Source organism: Colletes gigas, unplaced genomic scaffold, assembly GCF_013123115.1.
Source record: "Colletes gigas isolate AHSC1104 unplaced genomic scaffold, ASM1312311v1 Colletes_gigas_Sc00015, whole genome shotgun sequence".
Taxonomy (NCBI): domain Eukaryota; kingdom Metazoa; phylum Arthropoda; class Insecta; order Hymenoptera; family Colletidae; genus Colletes; species Colletes gigas.
Genome location: NW_025106644.1, coordinates 4,727,184 through 4,742,844, shown reverse-complemented (window position 1 = coordinate 4,742,844; position 15,661 = coordinate 4,727,184). Strand labels below are relative to the sequence as shown.

Sequence of the window (15,661 nt, the reverse complement as noted above, 5' to 3'; positions counted from 1 at the left end):
ATAATATTTGTTTTCCAATGTGGTCATTGTACGTTTTGTACGAAAGCTAAATCTAAAGAATTAAAGTGGCACGAGATCAGAAAATTTATTAGAAACTTACGTATCGAGGAACAGTTTCGAGGCATATCGCAACGAAACTTAATGTTTAATGCAAGATTTCTATACGTCATTCCGTCGTTATCGTATATGTATTAGAATACATACATATTTCTACGTATTTTTCTATAATATATTCGTGTCTCGAGTACCGATGTACAATTCACCGTCATCGATAGATTAGCGATGCGCGTTCGATGCATCGAGCACCAAAATGGCGTCGAGGGCGACCACGAGGCGCGCCTTGTCCACGTAAGTGTTGGTCAGATGTTGGAAAATTCACCGATAGCCTCGATCTTTATCTTGGTTATCGGCACGAGGCACTCGTCACGGAGACGCCGTTCCCCAACATAAAAAGGGAAATCGAAAGACGATAGTACGCCGAATATGTAGTCGTCGATGCATCGGAAATCTTTCCACTTGCGATAACCGATATCGCGGAAGCTCTTCGTGGAAAAGATCGCGTCATAATTGATTTTCAGCCCCGAATTGAAACAGTTACGCGAAACTTTTAAGAGTCTTTGCAACGATAAGATCTCGATCGATTTCGAAATTAAGGTACAGGTTTGGTCGTTCGAACGCCGCCCTGCAGCTCGATCTGGATCTCCTGGTAGGTCTTTCCCTTGGTTTCCGGTACGAGAAAATGCGCGAACGCGGTCGCGCCCGCCATGATCGCCGCGAAGATCCAGAACGTCATGGCTGTGCCCAATTTCTCGTTCATCGTCGGGAAGGTTTTCGTCACCACGAACACCATGCCCCAATTCAACATCACCGCGATGCTGGACGCGACCGCTTTCGTCTCTGTGGAGAACAGCTCGCCCATCAACATCCATGGTACGGGGCCCACGCTGTCGAACAAACATCAATGTAAACGATGGAGAGCAATTTCTCGAAATAGTAAAACTCACCCGATAGAAAAGGCTATCATAAAGACGATCAAAGAAGTCAATGGCAACCAGCCGAGCGAGCTCACGTCATTTCCGCCGTCTTTCTGCTTGAAGTAGTAACCGAGCGCGATCAGGCTAAATGACATAAGAACTGAAGAAATCATCAGCAGCGGCTTCCTTCCGGCTCGATCCACGATCAGCGCCGCAACACCCGACATTATCAACTGCGACGAACAACGTTCCGTGTAAACATCGTTTATATCGATCCAAATTTATTTCCTCCAACGTCTCCGCTCGAGAATTCAGTTTTTTTACTTCAAACGAACTTGAACGAAAATCTGTAACGTGTTTACCGTGCTCCTAACGACGTCGCAATTAAAGAACAATCGGAAGACGCCGGACGGCGGACATTTTTATGCCCAACGACGATAACACGCTTCCGCCTTGGACGTCTCGTTATTATTATTATTTTTCAACGAAAAACAATCGAAACCCTCGTCGAGTACAACTGTATGTTTTGAGAAGAATTTCGGAGGAAACGAACCTGAACGAGCGCGACCAGTATGGACGCCAGGTCCGGCGCTATCGAACTTCCGGACGCCTCGAAGATCATCACCGTGTAAAAGATCACCGCGTTCACGCCGGATGCCTGTTGAAAGAACATCATACCGAAGGACGCGGTCATGGCTTTCTTGTGAACCGGAGACTTCATCATGTCGGAGATGGTGACCTCCCTGCCAGCATTCGCCTCGACCTCCGCTTGCATCTTGTTCAACTCTTCTCCGGGATCGTAATCCTCGCCTCTGAGCACCGCCAACGCCACCGTCGCGTCTTGCTTTCTTTTTTCACCCTGCAACAAAAATTCACCCTTTTCTTCTTCGCTTCTCGATACGAATGCAAAACCTGTATGGAACTAGCACGAGTTAGTTAAACGAACTATCCGGGCCATTGACACGCTCCCTTTTCACCAGTCTAATTAACTTAACGCGTTCACACTCGAGAGTCCTATAGATAGAATTCAGATAATTACGCACCACCAGCCAAACGGGTGACTCTGGCATCCAATAAAAGGTACCCAAGAACAGGACGATGATGAGGGCGCAGACCATGGCGAACGCAGAGTAGCTCAGTACGCATCCCAGGACGAAGGCGACGAAAATACCGACGGTCAGGAACAGCTGAAACAGAGCGCCCAGGGTCCCCCTGGTCGAGACTTCGGAAATTTCCGAGATGTAGGTCGGTCCAAGGACGCAACCAGCCCCGACGCTGGTACCAACGATGAATCTGGCGATGTAGAGGTACCATACTTCGTCGGCAATTAGGATGATACCCCAGGATACGAGGAACGGTCCTGCCAATAGGAGAAGGGACTTCTTCCTGCCCAACTTGTCGGCCATCTTCCCCGACGGATAGGCTCCCGCGATGGCGCCCAGCGGGCACAGAGAACTCACCCACGAACCTTCGTCCTTGCTTACCACCATCCAGGAATCCTTTGCGTACAGTCGAGGAAGCACTGGCGAGGTCCATGCTAAAGCTGTGCCCACACCGACCACCAACAGGCATCCTACGAAAAAATGTTAGGTTATTTAGGAAAAAAAAATTGCAGATCAATTTGCAGAACGCAAAGGAATCTTCGATAATGCATGAATTAAATTGGAAAAAAGTGGAAAGATGAAGCCCTTTGCTCCGTTTCCATTTTGTAATTTCACTCGACGTGTTACTGTAATACTCGTGGGAATCGATAATGGTCTGTCTTACGTAATCGCCCGATTATCTTTCGATATTGTTGGGCACGTTAACGTTACTTATATCTACAACACATTAAACCAATTACTAAATTGAAACGATAATGAGGCAAGCAATTACGCACTAAGAGTTTACCAAAAATCGAAAAGATAATCTGCACGTGGGAGATTAAATATGGAGCGTTTTAACGATTTTTAGACAATTTTTCGAGGTGCAGGACGGTACAGTGTCTTCGTTGTTCCCCAGGCAAACGGTTCGAGCATAAACGCGCAGATTCCCTTGAAACGTTCGGTTAATCTTGTCGATCGAAACACAGCAAAACGGAATATTTTTACAGGTATCGAACGAGACGCTAAAATTCATTTCTATCTCTTAGTTTTATTTTCTCAGAGAACACGACAGGCGCCGACGAATAGCCACGAAATTGAGAACGCGAGCGCGAGTAAGATGGGGTTAAATACCGGAAATAGTGGCGAGATATTGCCACAGCTTCTTGGTTTCCTGGCGAACGGGCGTGCCGCTGTTAATCATCCCTGTGCCCTCCATTTCCTTGAAATTAGCGTTCCTCCGATGGATCTCGTGCTGAACACGACCCTATTGCGAAATTGTAGCCGGTTTGCCGAGAATTCCGACCGTTCGACACCGATTTTTTTCCGATGCAACTCGAGATACGCGAATCAGATGAACATTCTGGATTAAGCAAAGTCGATCGAAGAAAACCGAATGGACGCGGTTACACCGAGGACCATCATATATCACGGTCGCCGCTATCTGCCCATCATTATCGCTACTCTAAGCTATTATCGCTAGCAATTGAAAGAAAAAATTTAGAAATCACGATTAACCGGATGGTGGACATTTATTACTCGGCAGCTACAACTCGAATTTCCGTCAACAAAACGCAATGGCACCTCTGTGCTCTCAATGATAGTACGCAGAGGTTGGAGGTTGGTACATATTGCATTTATAAGCCAACGAAGACGCCACTGATCGTAAAAATAAAAACTGCTGTCGAACTCGTTTACCATGCAGATTAATTCCGGGATAGTATCGCGCGTCGTTTTTCTCACGATAAGATATTAACTCCGGATGAATAATCTCTATCGAGAGTGCAAGGATTCTGAGGACTGATCGGATAAACCCCTCCAGAATCCACGTTTTCTCCTACAAAATCCTTCGGTGACGCGATGTTTAATAACTTCTGTTTATTCTACAAGTTTTGCACTCCATATTAACGCGACAACACTGCCCAATACCATTATAAACAACACATGAAATTTCAGAGAAACATTTCCCTCCACACATTATATATTCGCTAAAGAATTTTTTTTCTCTCGAAAGTGCGTAAGATTTCAGGGGTATCTGTATTGACCAAAAATGATCGTGATCGACCCTTCCAACTAAAAATAATTTTTTCACATTGATTTGAAAATTTTTAATTTCGCCGAAAAATTTCACTTCTCGAATTTTTTTTCTCGAAAGTGGGTAGGATATCGGGGTTATGTCTATTGACAAAAAATGAGTGTAATTTACTCCCCTAGCTAAAAATAATTTTTCTAAAACGATTTGAAATTTTTTAATTTCGACGAAAAATTTCACTTCTCGAATTTTTTTTCTCGAAAGTGGGTAGGATTTCGGGGTTATGTCTATTGACCAAAAATGAGTGTAATTGACTCCCCTAGCTAAAAATAATTTTTTTAAAACGATTTGAAAAAATTTGTTTTCGGCGAAAAATTAATGCACCTACCCTGTCGATTTTTCTTATAAGTTGATTTTTTATTTTTAGCAAGTTAGTTTGACGCCCTATAGAAAAGTTGTCTAATACTTTTTCGTAGGTACCCATGAGCTCTACTTCACAAATAAATTTCATTGAAATATATTAACTATTGTAGGAGTTATGGTCGTTTGAAAATTGGGCAATTTTTATGGGGTTTTTCTAACTTTCCGGGGTCAAGGATCAACTTTTTGAATATTTTTGGAATTTCTACATGTTCTCCACCAAAATACGCGTTGTTTGCGTTTTTAAACTTCAAAATCGTCCACTCCGTTCGGAAGTTATGACATTTTAAAGATTCCTATGAAAATTCGGGCAGACATTTCTGGCCAGAAATGATATTTTCGGTAAGGAATTTTTTTCTCGAAAAAGGTTAGGATTCCGAGGGTATGTCTATTAACCAAAAATGATTATAATTAACCCCTGCGGCCAAAAATAATTTTTTTAGAACCATTTAAAATTTTTTAATTTCGCCGAAAAATTTGTCCCCTGCTCGAATTTTTGTCTCGAAAGTGCGTAAGATTTCGGGGGTACGTGTATTGACCAAAAATGATTGCAATTGACTCCCGTAACCAAAAATAATTATTTCAAAATGATTTGAAATCTTTGGGTTTTCCTCTCACTTTACGTTTACATTAATATTAATAATTAATAATGAAGTTAAAATTGTATTGTTACAGTAGGAAAATGTGTACAGTTTAGTGTATTCGTACGCTATAATAACGATTCGTTATGAAAAAAACCTTGTTGGTTACGAATCGATTATGAGTAAATAAAAAAAAACAACTTTGTTAAGGGTTGTAGCACCTTGGAGTGCACCTGTCCTCGAATTTCCGACGATATCGTTCGACATTTGACGATGATCGATCGCACTCCACAACATGTTTACGGCATCGAGATTCCCGCGCGTCCTTCCTCGATCTGTAAAAATCTATTTCCAACGTTGTGCAATTTTCAGAGATATTAGTAAAAATATTAATACAATCAGATTCGATACTTTGTTCCTGTAAAAAATTCGGATTTCAGCACGACGCTTCTTGGTTCGAGTATGCCTCTTGAATGGTTAATCCTTTCAAAGAGTCGTCGCCCGAAATTGTCGTTATCGTCCCATCAAACTTTCGAGTTGCTGTCAGCGGTGATGGATGCGCCCGTCGATCACAAAAGCCTCGATCTTGCCTGTGCTCGAGTGTCTGAAAATTTCAAAGGCATTCCAAAACGGGGATCCTCCATTGTAAAAAGAGTTTTCCCGATCGAGCAACGCGAAGTCCGTGAAATCATAGACTGATCCGTTATCGGCGAGCGCGATTTAATTTCTTCGAGATTATCGCTAGACCGTAATCGAACGTCTGAAAGGATTACACAGCGCGAGTGGACAATTCCCGGCGAAAAATCACGCGGTTGGCAACGAAACTTATCTTATTCGCTTGGATGTTTGGCGAGCGTGGCAATAAAACGGTGTCAATAAATCAGTGACAATCTCCGTTCGATCCGCGGCGATAGCCAGCTCGCGCGCAACGCTGCGAATCTTTATCATCCACGATCGGAAGCAAAACGGGGGAAAAAGTGCACGGCTTGAACAAGCAATGACGGAAAGGCAAGGTTGCGTCCCGAGAAACCGCCTAGCATTATCAGCAACGCGACAAATTTCCTCTACAGATTAGATCTTCGCCAGCGATCTTACCTAATTGCGCAGCAAACACGGAGGCCGCGGACATACGCGGAAATTGCATCCCGAGAAAGTTCCAACCCGCCCCGTTTCTGCTCTCAATTAAATCAGAAATTGAAAATCCGGCCGCGCGGTACTACGCGACGATCAAAGTTTCTGCAAATCGTAAACGTTCCCGACTTCATCCACGGGTTTTCACCGACCAACTTCCTCGCTAATTCAATACTCCGCCGCTTCGACGCTAACTCGACTTGTATTTTCGCCATTAAATATCTCGGAAATGAAGTGCAATAACAACACGTCTTTACCACGTAAAATTAACACCGACGAGGCGCGTCGCTTCTATTCTATAATCGAAGAAAAACAATCGTTTAAACGAAACATCTTCTTTCGAGATAAATCGTAGAAGGCTCGGAGGGGCAAAGAAAGAAGGGAATGAACGGTGTTCCAAAATATCTACCTTTATTGTTCTCCAAAAGAATTCGTTCGATTCTCTCGAAAATGAAACGTGCAAACGTTTCGCGTAGCGCCAGAGTGTAAAAAAGGAAACGAACCGACATAATTTTCGATAAAGACGTCTTCCGCACATTCGACATCCTTTGATCCATCCAGCGCTCGACAACGAGCCATCTATCAAAATGGAAACGATTATCTTTATTCGTTAGGACTATTAGTCGTTCTCGACGCTTCGACGGCTGACAAGAAAGCTTCCAAACAAACTTTGCGAATTCAACGTTTTCGAAATATTTCGTATTTAAATATTGGCTCTGCACAGTTTCATCGAATCGTGGCTGTGCTAACCAGCCGATATACCCTGTTGGAACTTGATCGTGAGGAGAGCGTGATTAAGTATAGCGTCGAATCGGGGACGCCTAAAAGACCGCGTTTTCGCTGGGTCGTGATTCGTAAACCGGGGTTCGCTCTGCTACTCGCGGGGTTACCTGACTGGCGCGACGAAACAAACTATTCGAGAATGAACCTTTTGGCGAAGCAAAGAGACATCAGCGACAACCTCCTAATAATTGTTACCGAAGCGCTGAAAGAACTGCTCGAAGGGGGAGATGTAGGTCGGACAACCCCCCCGACATACAGGGTAATAAAGATTACCGTAAAAAAGCAATAAAGGAAGGTCCCTTCGTCGGAAATCTTTTGAATTCGAGGGTAGAGGATGTGACTGGAATAAAGTAACTTTGGACCAGCCACTGACAAGATTACCCGAATGAAAAGAAAATGGGCCGTGGGACAAGGGTAGCAAACCGAAACACATACTTCATCGTTCGCTTGGTCGTAAAAGTAACGACCGATGGAGGTAGCTTCGTTGAATCACGAACTTAATAACGAAACAAGGTAACCCAGACTTAACCCCTGTAAAGCAACGTTCCTGCACGAGAGAGAGAGCAGACGAAAATACACGTTCGTTGAAAGGAAATCCGATTACTGGGTCGGGTTTGCTCGACGCGTTTCAAACAAATTTTACGCGCAGGAACGAGCTTCAGCGAGCAAAATAGACCCGGTTTACGGTATTCTATAATATCTTAACTAAATATCGACTTACGTGCTAGTAAGGCCCGTGGGTGTAGGTAATCAGAGTAACTCATCGATTATCACTGCGACAGCGCTCGCCATTGGCCCGCGGACAGTGACCGCGAGGCTGTCGTTCTTCGACAAATAAAAATCTACATCGTTCGTAAAAGAAAATGTCTCGTTGCGTTCATCCACGCTTACTTAACACCGATTAGATTAAAACGAACCTACGCTAAAATACAAGTACGAAACTAAACACGTTCGTTTCGTGGATCTCTGTTCATCTTTCTTTTTTGGTTCACTTCCGTAAGGCGCGAGAAGGGAGATCGAAAGGACTCCCTGGTACGAGGGCCCGTCGTTAAGTATGATACGAGCGAACGCTCGGAAAAATAGCTTTCAGTCTTTGTCATGTGTCCGTTAAATCGATAGCATATTTAAAATAACAAAAAAAAAATATAATGATAAGGTAGAAAGAATTCCGTGTTCCTAGATCGTCGATAACGGTTCGACCAGCCGTGCGATTGTAAACTGAAACGAAACTTGTCGTGATCTACGATAAACTTGACTTGTTCTACGATCGTGCTTACGCGCGAGGATGAAACATGTTCCTACGGGAAACGAAAGTCCGCGATTCGACATCGAACGGTCTTTCGTTTGCTCGACGAAAAACTGTTTCCCATCGCGATAAACTGTCGCGCAAGGAACGTAGAACGGTCCAGTGTTGAAAGTAGCTCGAGTCTTCTGTTCAAATCTTTAGCAACGCGTTGTACAAAAAGATCAGCTTCCCGGTGTCGGTGGTGTACATCAGCTTGTACCTTCTGCCAGTCATCTTATCGATCAGACCTCTCGTTTCCGTCTCGCTGTGCTGAGAACTCCAGCGTATGGACACGACGGATATTCTCGTCGTCTCCCAGGGAATCGTGTCGAGTACCTGCGGCAAAGACAGTCGGCGTACTGCTCGTACAACGTAGAAAAACGACTGGTAAAACACGGAAATGACCAATTCCGTGGCTAATCACCTGGCCGTCTTGGGCGTCCGGACTGTCCAGGCTCAGGTAATCCAACGTGGTGGCGCTATAGGCGAGCAAAACGCTGTACAATGGGAAACACTTCAATCTCGTGGTTGGCAGACCCTCGTCCGACGACACCAGACTGTTCGGACCCTCCCCTAATTTGGTAACTTGAACCTCAGATTCCTGATGATACGTAATCTGAAATTCGAACGCGCGCACCCCCGTCCATCGATTATCAGAAAAATATTCGAACGAACATGCACGCGTGACCAAGGGAACCGCTGAATAGGAAGCACTTGCCTCTTTGGTATCCTTATCGGTGCTAAGACAAGCGTGCAAGACTCTGGTCTTTTGATTCCTGGTGCTTCTGTGAGCCTCGAAGAAGCTTCTAGGATCGGTCAGTATCAAAACGCCCCTCCAGCTGGAATTGCGCTCTAGCCATCCCGTGCTAGAAACGGCTCCTATCTGTAACAAGCGTCGATTATCATATTTCCAGAGAAGACCAACGCACAATCTGGTTAGAAAGAATTAGCAGAGAGGTCTCGTGCTCGCTTCTAGGTAATTGGACGGGTCAAAAGGTCGCTCCTTACCCTGCTAATGTATTCTACGTAGACGCCCTCGCGTTTTCCCTCCGTCAGGCTCGAAACGTACCTCTCCTCCGAGGTCTGGGTAGCATTCAACGGATCTTGTTGCGTCGTGGGTTTCAATTGTACCTCTCTGATATACGCGACCAATTCCGGATTGTCCATCGAGACGCTGTTCAACACGTAATCCCTGGTCATGTTAGCGTCGAATGCCTGCCTCCTGCAATCGAAGCATCCGCTTTAACCTAAGCACCGGCAGCTGCAGTCTCATTAAGTTTGACATGTACACACGTTACGCACACATTGATAAGCTACTCCCCCGTTTAAGCTCAGCGAGGAACAACAGATAGGCCACCGCTGAGACCAAAATCTACTAAACTTCGCTGACAAGAGATTATCCCGAAAACCCGGGTATTACAAACATTCGGAAGCTTTTATTTATAATGCACGATTTTCATTAACGTATGCGAGCAACTGAAAACTTCCACGTTAAAAGGTAATCGTCTTAGAACACTGGTGAACCGTCGTCGAATCAACTTTTTCCCTGTAAGCTCGTTGTCGAGCAACGTTAATAGTCTTTGGCACGACCGTCTCCGAGGGAAAATATAATCATCGAGCGACCTAGTAATTAGCTCAGTTTTACAATCGTTTACCTTTAACGCTCGTTAGGCGCGCAGCGGAAGCTTTGTAAATCACCGGAGACAAGAACAATACAATTCTTTACTTTGCAAACGAGATTTACAGAGGATAAATTGCCTCGATGGTAAATGGAATCAACAAGATTATTTCAATGAAATTAATGTTTTATTCGCGGAATATGGAGCTAATATTTGAATATTTACAGGTATGTACGTTGAATCGAAAAACAGACAGCAGGCAATCAGAATTCGCGGTAAAACGCGCGCAAATTAAAGTCTCGAGTACACAAAATACACGGATTATATTACATTACGTTCGTAAACATTCCAACTACAAATCGTGCAGGCACTTCTCACGGATCCTAGTCGAAAGCTACGATCAAATATTTCACTTGCTACGATATGGCCGATAAGTTTGCTTGCGTTCGGCTTTGCAGTCAAAACGACGGCGACAATAAAATCGAGCGAACCGACAGGTGCCGATCGACGTACGAATACGTTTATCTTCCTACTGAAATTTCAACAAATTACGTTTCTAAACGATTGGAATTTATTTAGTCTTCGAATCGTTTGACACAGAATGAACTGCAAGTAGATTAATGGCTATCTTATAAGCTCCTTTCAACCGGATGATCCAAGATAAAGAAAAATCAGATCGCCCGGTTACGAAGAAAGAGTCCAATCGGGACAAAATCGACCCAGCAGTCGGGAAAGCCTTTTTTCTCTGTTTGTCGCTTTATGGGGAATTTTACCTCAAGGCCGCAGCTTCGCTCCAGACGAGAAGCAAGGCCATGGCGGTGGAAAAAGCCGCGAGAAAGGCCAGGCAGGGTGCCACTCTTCTCCACCAGCTTTTCTTGTGGCTGGACATCGTGGACCCTGTCAGCGTCGAGCCTGTGGGTGGTTGCAGGACACCGGTGACCGGTGGCATCCCTGTGGGGGCCATTCTGCAAACATAAAACCACCACCGGTGAACGTTCCCGCCACACTCGTCGGAAATCGACGGAAAATCTATCGAAACTTCTCCTATTTTACCCTACCAGTGAACAGAACTTTGTTTATTACAAAAGTATGTTAACAAAAACATCCATACATATTCTTAGAAATCTCTGGAACAAATTATTTATTTATATTTATTATGAAAATATTCACAAATTTCCAGAAATTTACATTTAAATTTAGAAATGTACATTTCTAATTTTACAACAAAAACGTGTAAATTTTAGTACATAAACGTAACAAAAATCAGTCTATTTGCTATTTTGGTATCTAGTGGTATTTCCTTTAGATTGTATAATCGCAAATTGACTGGTGTACGAATACTTTTTACACTCACTGTAGAAGACAGTGGCAGTGTTTGTTCAAGGAGAAGACCATCGAGACCCCGATTGCGATATTCCAATCATTCTGACGATTCTAACGATCACGATAGATCCCCGTAGTCGTAAATACCGACAATTTTCCTAACATTCGTAATGCAAATCGATGGCCAAGGGTTTCGTCGCGTACGTCTTGGTACGATTTTTGGGTTGCAAGACGATAGAAATCGTTGCGTGTTCGTGGGTCTACGTGGCGATACGAGTTAATGCCGCGTTTAAATTCAGTCGACCGGCTAAAAGCCTGGATGCATATTGCATCGTATATAATAACGAGATAACGGACACGAGAGATCCTACCAACGATTCGAAAGGGAATTCCGTTCGATCGCGGGTAAGGATAAACGCGAACACACGGAGGAAGGTGAAATTCTTTACACGGGAATACCATTCTCCGTCAATTTTCCTGCTAACTGAATTGTTTATGCAGACTGACGAATTTTTATCGACCGAACTATTTTCGAAACTCGATAGAACGCTGCAACACCGATCAGATAAAACAGAAATTCAACGAAGTAGTTCGTAGTTACGCGAAGGTCTTTATTTAAGGGTAGATGGTAAAACGATATCAGAATCGCCGTTTCGAGCCCCAGACACGGACGGGTGTTCGGTGACAGCTGTCTGTACTCGATTATCGCCGAGGGGAATATGCTCCGCTGAAAGGCGACTTTACTCGAGGCAGGGAAAAATAAGTTTCCTTATTTTTGACGATTGTTCAAACAGTGGAACCTTGTCCTCGAGCAAATGTAAGCAAAGGTGAAGGAACCTTTTTAAAAACCTAATTTTTGGATCGAACGCGGACCAGATCGAGGAAATCGATCCCCGATGGACTCTCGACGGTGTTACGCGAGGCCAGTGGGTAACTAAACTTTCACGCGATGCTGTAAGGTAATTGCATCTCAAAGTTGCAACGATGGTGTGCAACCATCTTGTTGTTACGTGGCCCCGTTCGCGATCGATTCGCGTAATACCGCGACTAACGTTGTTATGACTTTGATACGTCGTGCAAGAACCGTCCCGGTAGACGTACAAAAATGCCAATCGAACGAGAAAACGGGAGCTGCGATTTGCCGGGATAAAATTCGTTCCGCGGTAGTGGGCAAAGGTACGAACAAAAATTACAGCCAAATTAATCAACGACGCATGTCTTCGCAGCCCCGTTCATTGTTCCTTCTCTGCAAAACACGATACATTATGCAGTTTGTTTATTCGGCCGCGAAAGAAGAAACGAATATCGTAGCAAAATAGTTCGTTTCCTGAAACTCGAGTACTATTTACAAAACGGGTCCCTGCTTTTTCTTTTTAACACGATGGGCATGGCGCTGATGGGCAAGTAACGAGAAAACGAAAAGAAAAGTAACGGAGTTTGCCCGGAAGATTCTGATAATATTTACTCGTCGCGTTCCCGATTCGATGAAATTTCCAGCGCAGTTAGTGGAAACTGATCTTTCGAAGAATGGGTGAAACGAGCAATCGTTGCACGTATATTCTAAAGAGCGTAAAACGGAATAGCGCGCGAGCCGGCGTGCACTTTCTAAGCGATTTTTTCCCGCAAGCGATCGTGCAGATACACCCACACAACCGTTCACGGATGGAAAGAGAGGCCCCAGAGGCAGTCTAGACTTCCGCGTCCTCTTACACGAGACACGAGACACGTAGACACAATGCGTCGCGAATTGCAGTTCACGGGAGAGAAAAGATCGCTCCGAAACGAACGCGTGACCGCACGCTCCGTCGTAGCCTAATTTCTACGAGGATAGTCAAGACGCCGTGAGCGTCTCGCGCGTTGAACGCCCTTTAAATTACCCGACCCAATTGTTGGCGTCGCTTGATGCCAGACTTCAATTTCCCACTGTCAAGACAGATCTCGTCGCCCCGGTTTCGCGCCGACATTCGTTGTTCTCTCGATCGTGCAAACCGTACAGACAAATTGTATATTAAATCCACGAAATGCTCGATAAGGGAAAATCGAGTAGCGTTCTCGAATAAATTTCCATCCCTTTTCCGCTATTATTCCTTACACGGTAAGCGTCTTATGCATATTCCAATGCCGAGGGCCACCGTTCCACCATCGAAGCGGAGTTTTATCCGATATTTTAAGCGAAACAGTTTAGGGTGGCGGTAAATGGGTCTTTATCCGCGCGTAAAAAATTTCACCGTGCTTTCGGCGAAACGATCGAAACCCGGTGGCTTTTGTGTTCTCGCCCTTCGGCCCTTTTATTCCCGAGAAAAAAAAAAACTCCACTTACGGAGAAGCCTCAGGAATTTCTGGGTTCGAAAGGCCACGAGTCGTCGGGAAATGAAAGGAGAAGGCTCGAAATAATGGATCGTATCGACGCAAAGAAAACGCGCTATCGCCTTTCACGAGTTCATGGGGACGCAATTATTGCTCGAGAACCATGCAAACCTATCATAATATCCCTTCATAGAGGCTATTGTCGTTTGGGAAATTTATTAGCTTAAATGTTAATGGGCGTCTTTGAAGCTGCGCCAAGAGATTGCTATGCGTGGGCAGGCGCAATTTTCATGATCAAAGTGTCGTTAAAAACGCGCCTATGCTATTTAAATCGCTACGGAGTTATTAGCAATGTTGATGTCGAACACCTGTTACCAAATACAACTACGCGTAGATACGATCATCGCGCGGAATTAGTATCGTTACACACCCGAGTAATTACATACTGGAGAGAAGAGCTAATATCAGACACAAGTTTTCGTCCAATTTAAACTCAATATTTTCATCGCTGCATATCGTAAACATTTACTTGTAACGTGAAATATTCGTGAATAATCGGTTTTTGCAACGTCGTTACCGTCGAAACTATTGGTAAACCGTTTCCCCATTCATCGTGTTTCGCGGTAATATTGTATCAAGCGTTGGCCGCAGCTAATTACGCTCGTCCACGACTTTTATCCGGTCGATCCTCGGATCGAGATCGAAAGGTCTCCAACTATGTCAGGTATTCGCGAATGCGGCGAAACGTTTAAACCTGGTCCCAACTCCGTACGAATCCCGAGGAAAACTTTTGTAAAATGACTAGCAGAAGGTGATCCGAGTGACTCACGACCAACAGGAAAAGGCTGATATCGTCGCAACGGTTTACGTACTTGGCTTTCACGGGATCCATGCCGGTCCAGAATAATTCGCCCGGTGGAAAGGAAGGTTCAGTGGCGTGAGGCATTCACGTGGTTCCGTCTCGCGTCCCGTGTGTGACGCGATCGTCGTTCAAAAGACATCAGTTTCACCAGACCGCGCACATCCTCCGAGACGTTTTCCTTGCCCCCTGATGAACCACTCGCGACTGTTGCAACGTGAACGTTCTACCCTCCCCCCGGAATAAAGAGATTTCCAAAAGGAATCGAAGAGCGTGAGCGCCGCGGCGCGACGACCGAGGTCGAAGGAGTCGCGAGAACAAAGAGAGATCCGCGCGGCGCGTCGCGGCGTCGACGAACGCGCGTGTAACGTTCCGACAGAGAGAAGAAGAACACCGTACGAAAGTTTATTAACAGGACGGGATGTCGGCGTGCGTCGAGCGAACGTGTGTTGTCGTCGAATGTCGCACTGCAGAGCGGCACGCGGCGATACCCACAGGCGTCCCTCTCGTCGTAGTCTCTCCTCTCTTCTTTTTTTTTCTCTTCGTTTCTCGCTCGCACACGCTGCTGGGCTCTCCCACTTGGCGCGCGTTTCAGCCGGGTGCCCTGTTCTAGACGACGGCGACGTCGATTTTCACGCGTCGACCACGGGGGCCTGGACTAAGGAAATGCAGACACGCCGACGTGCATATATGCTCGTCCCGTGGCGAGAGCCGACTGCCCTCCAGCACCTGGAACGGCTCACGGTATAACCGGGTACAATGCCTCTTATATCGGGTGTCCTTCTTTAAACACCGCCATCCGTATCCTCTTCCTCTATCCCCCTCGATCACGCCGTCCCTCTCGCTCGCTTTTACGAGGACATTCTGTGCTCTCCGCTCTCCTATTAAACGGCCAGGTAGAAGCCACCGGTTCTCAACCATTTTCACAGCCGTTCGTCTCGACTCCCCCCTCCACGTTCTCGTTTCTGGTTCTGTGGGGTGGTGCGCGCAGTGGTGCGCAGCGCCGCGACGCCACGCTTTGGTCAACGGGCTGCACACTTCGTTCCATGTACATACTTACGTCCGGTGAAGGCATTATCGATCCTGTACAACTCGCAGCCGCCTTTTGTGTTCCACGTTTGCCGGTAGAACCACGAGCGGGCACCGAGCGTTCGGTTTTTCGATCGATCGGATTCGTTCTCGAACAAACAATTTCCATCGTACCTTTTCGAAAACGATACCGTTGCATTGCTGGGATTCCGGCGATTAAAACGAGTACAAACACC

The 15,661-nt window shown here is 45.4% G+C and overlaps 2 protein-coding genes across 3 annotated transcripts; both read right to left on the bottom strand.

Annotated features, from left to right (window-relative positions):
• Nucleotides 1-594: 594 nt before the first annotated feature.
• Nucleotides 595-3,435, bottom strand: LOC122399936 (facilitated trehalose transporter Tret1-like). The gene is made up of 5 exons (XM_043401030.1): nt 3,191-3,435; nt 2,018-2,547; nt 1,528-1,833; nt 1,005-1,207; nt 595-944 (listed from the first exon to the last, which is right to left on the bottom strand). Exons 1-5 carry the CDS (start codon nt 3,273-3,275, stop codon nt 650-652), a joined length of 1,419 nt encoding a protein of 472 aa, XP_043256965.1. The 5' UTR covers nt 3,276-3,435; the 3' UTR covers nt 595-649.
• A 1,736-nt stretch (nt 3,436-5,171) lies between these two features.
• On the bottom strand, nt 5,172-14,689 carry LOC122399953 (protein Star-like). Of its 2 annotated transcripts, XM_043401057.1 has the most exons (7): nt 14,410-14,689; nt 10,681-10,872; nt 9,297-9,510; nt 9,007-9,171; nt 8,713-8,904; nt 5,501-5,693; nt 5,172-5,424 (listed from the first exon to the last, which is right to left on the bottom strand). In XM_043401057.1, exons 1-6 carry the CDS (start codon nt 14,481-14,483, stop codon nt 5,526-5,528), a joined length of 1,005 nt encoding a protein of 334 aa, XP_043256992.1. In that variant the 5' UTR covers nt 14,484-14,689; the 3' UTR covers nt 5,172-5,424; nt 5,501-5,525. The 2 variants fall into 2 exon arrangements, with proteins under 2 accessions (XP_043256992.1, XP_043256991.1); XM_043401056.1 differs by lacking the exons at nt 5,172-5,424; nt 5,501-5,693 and adding an exon at nt 8,098-8,624.
• Between the last annotated feature and the right edge of the window lie 972 nt (nt 14,690-15,661).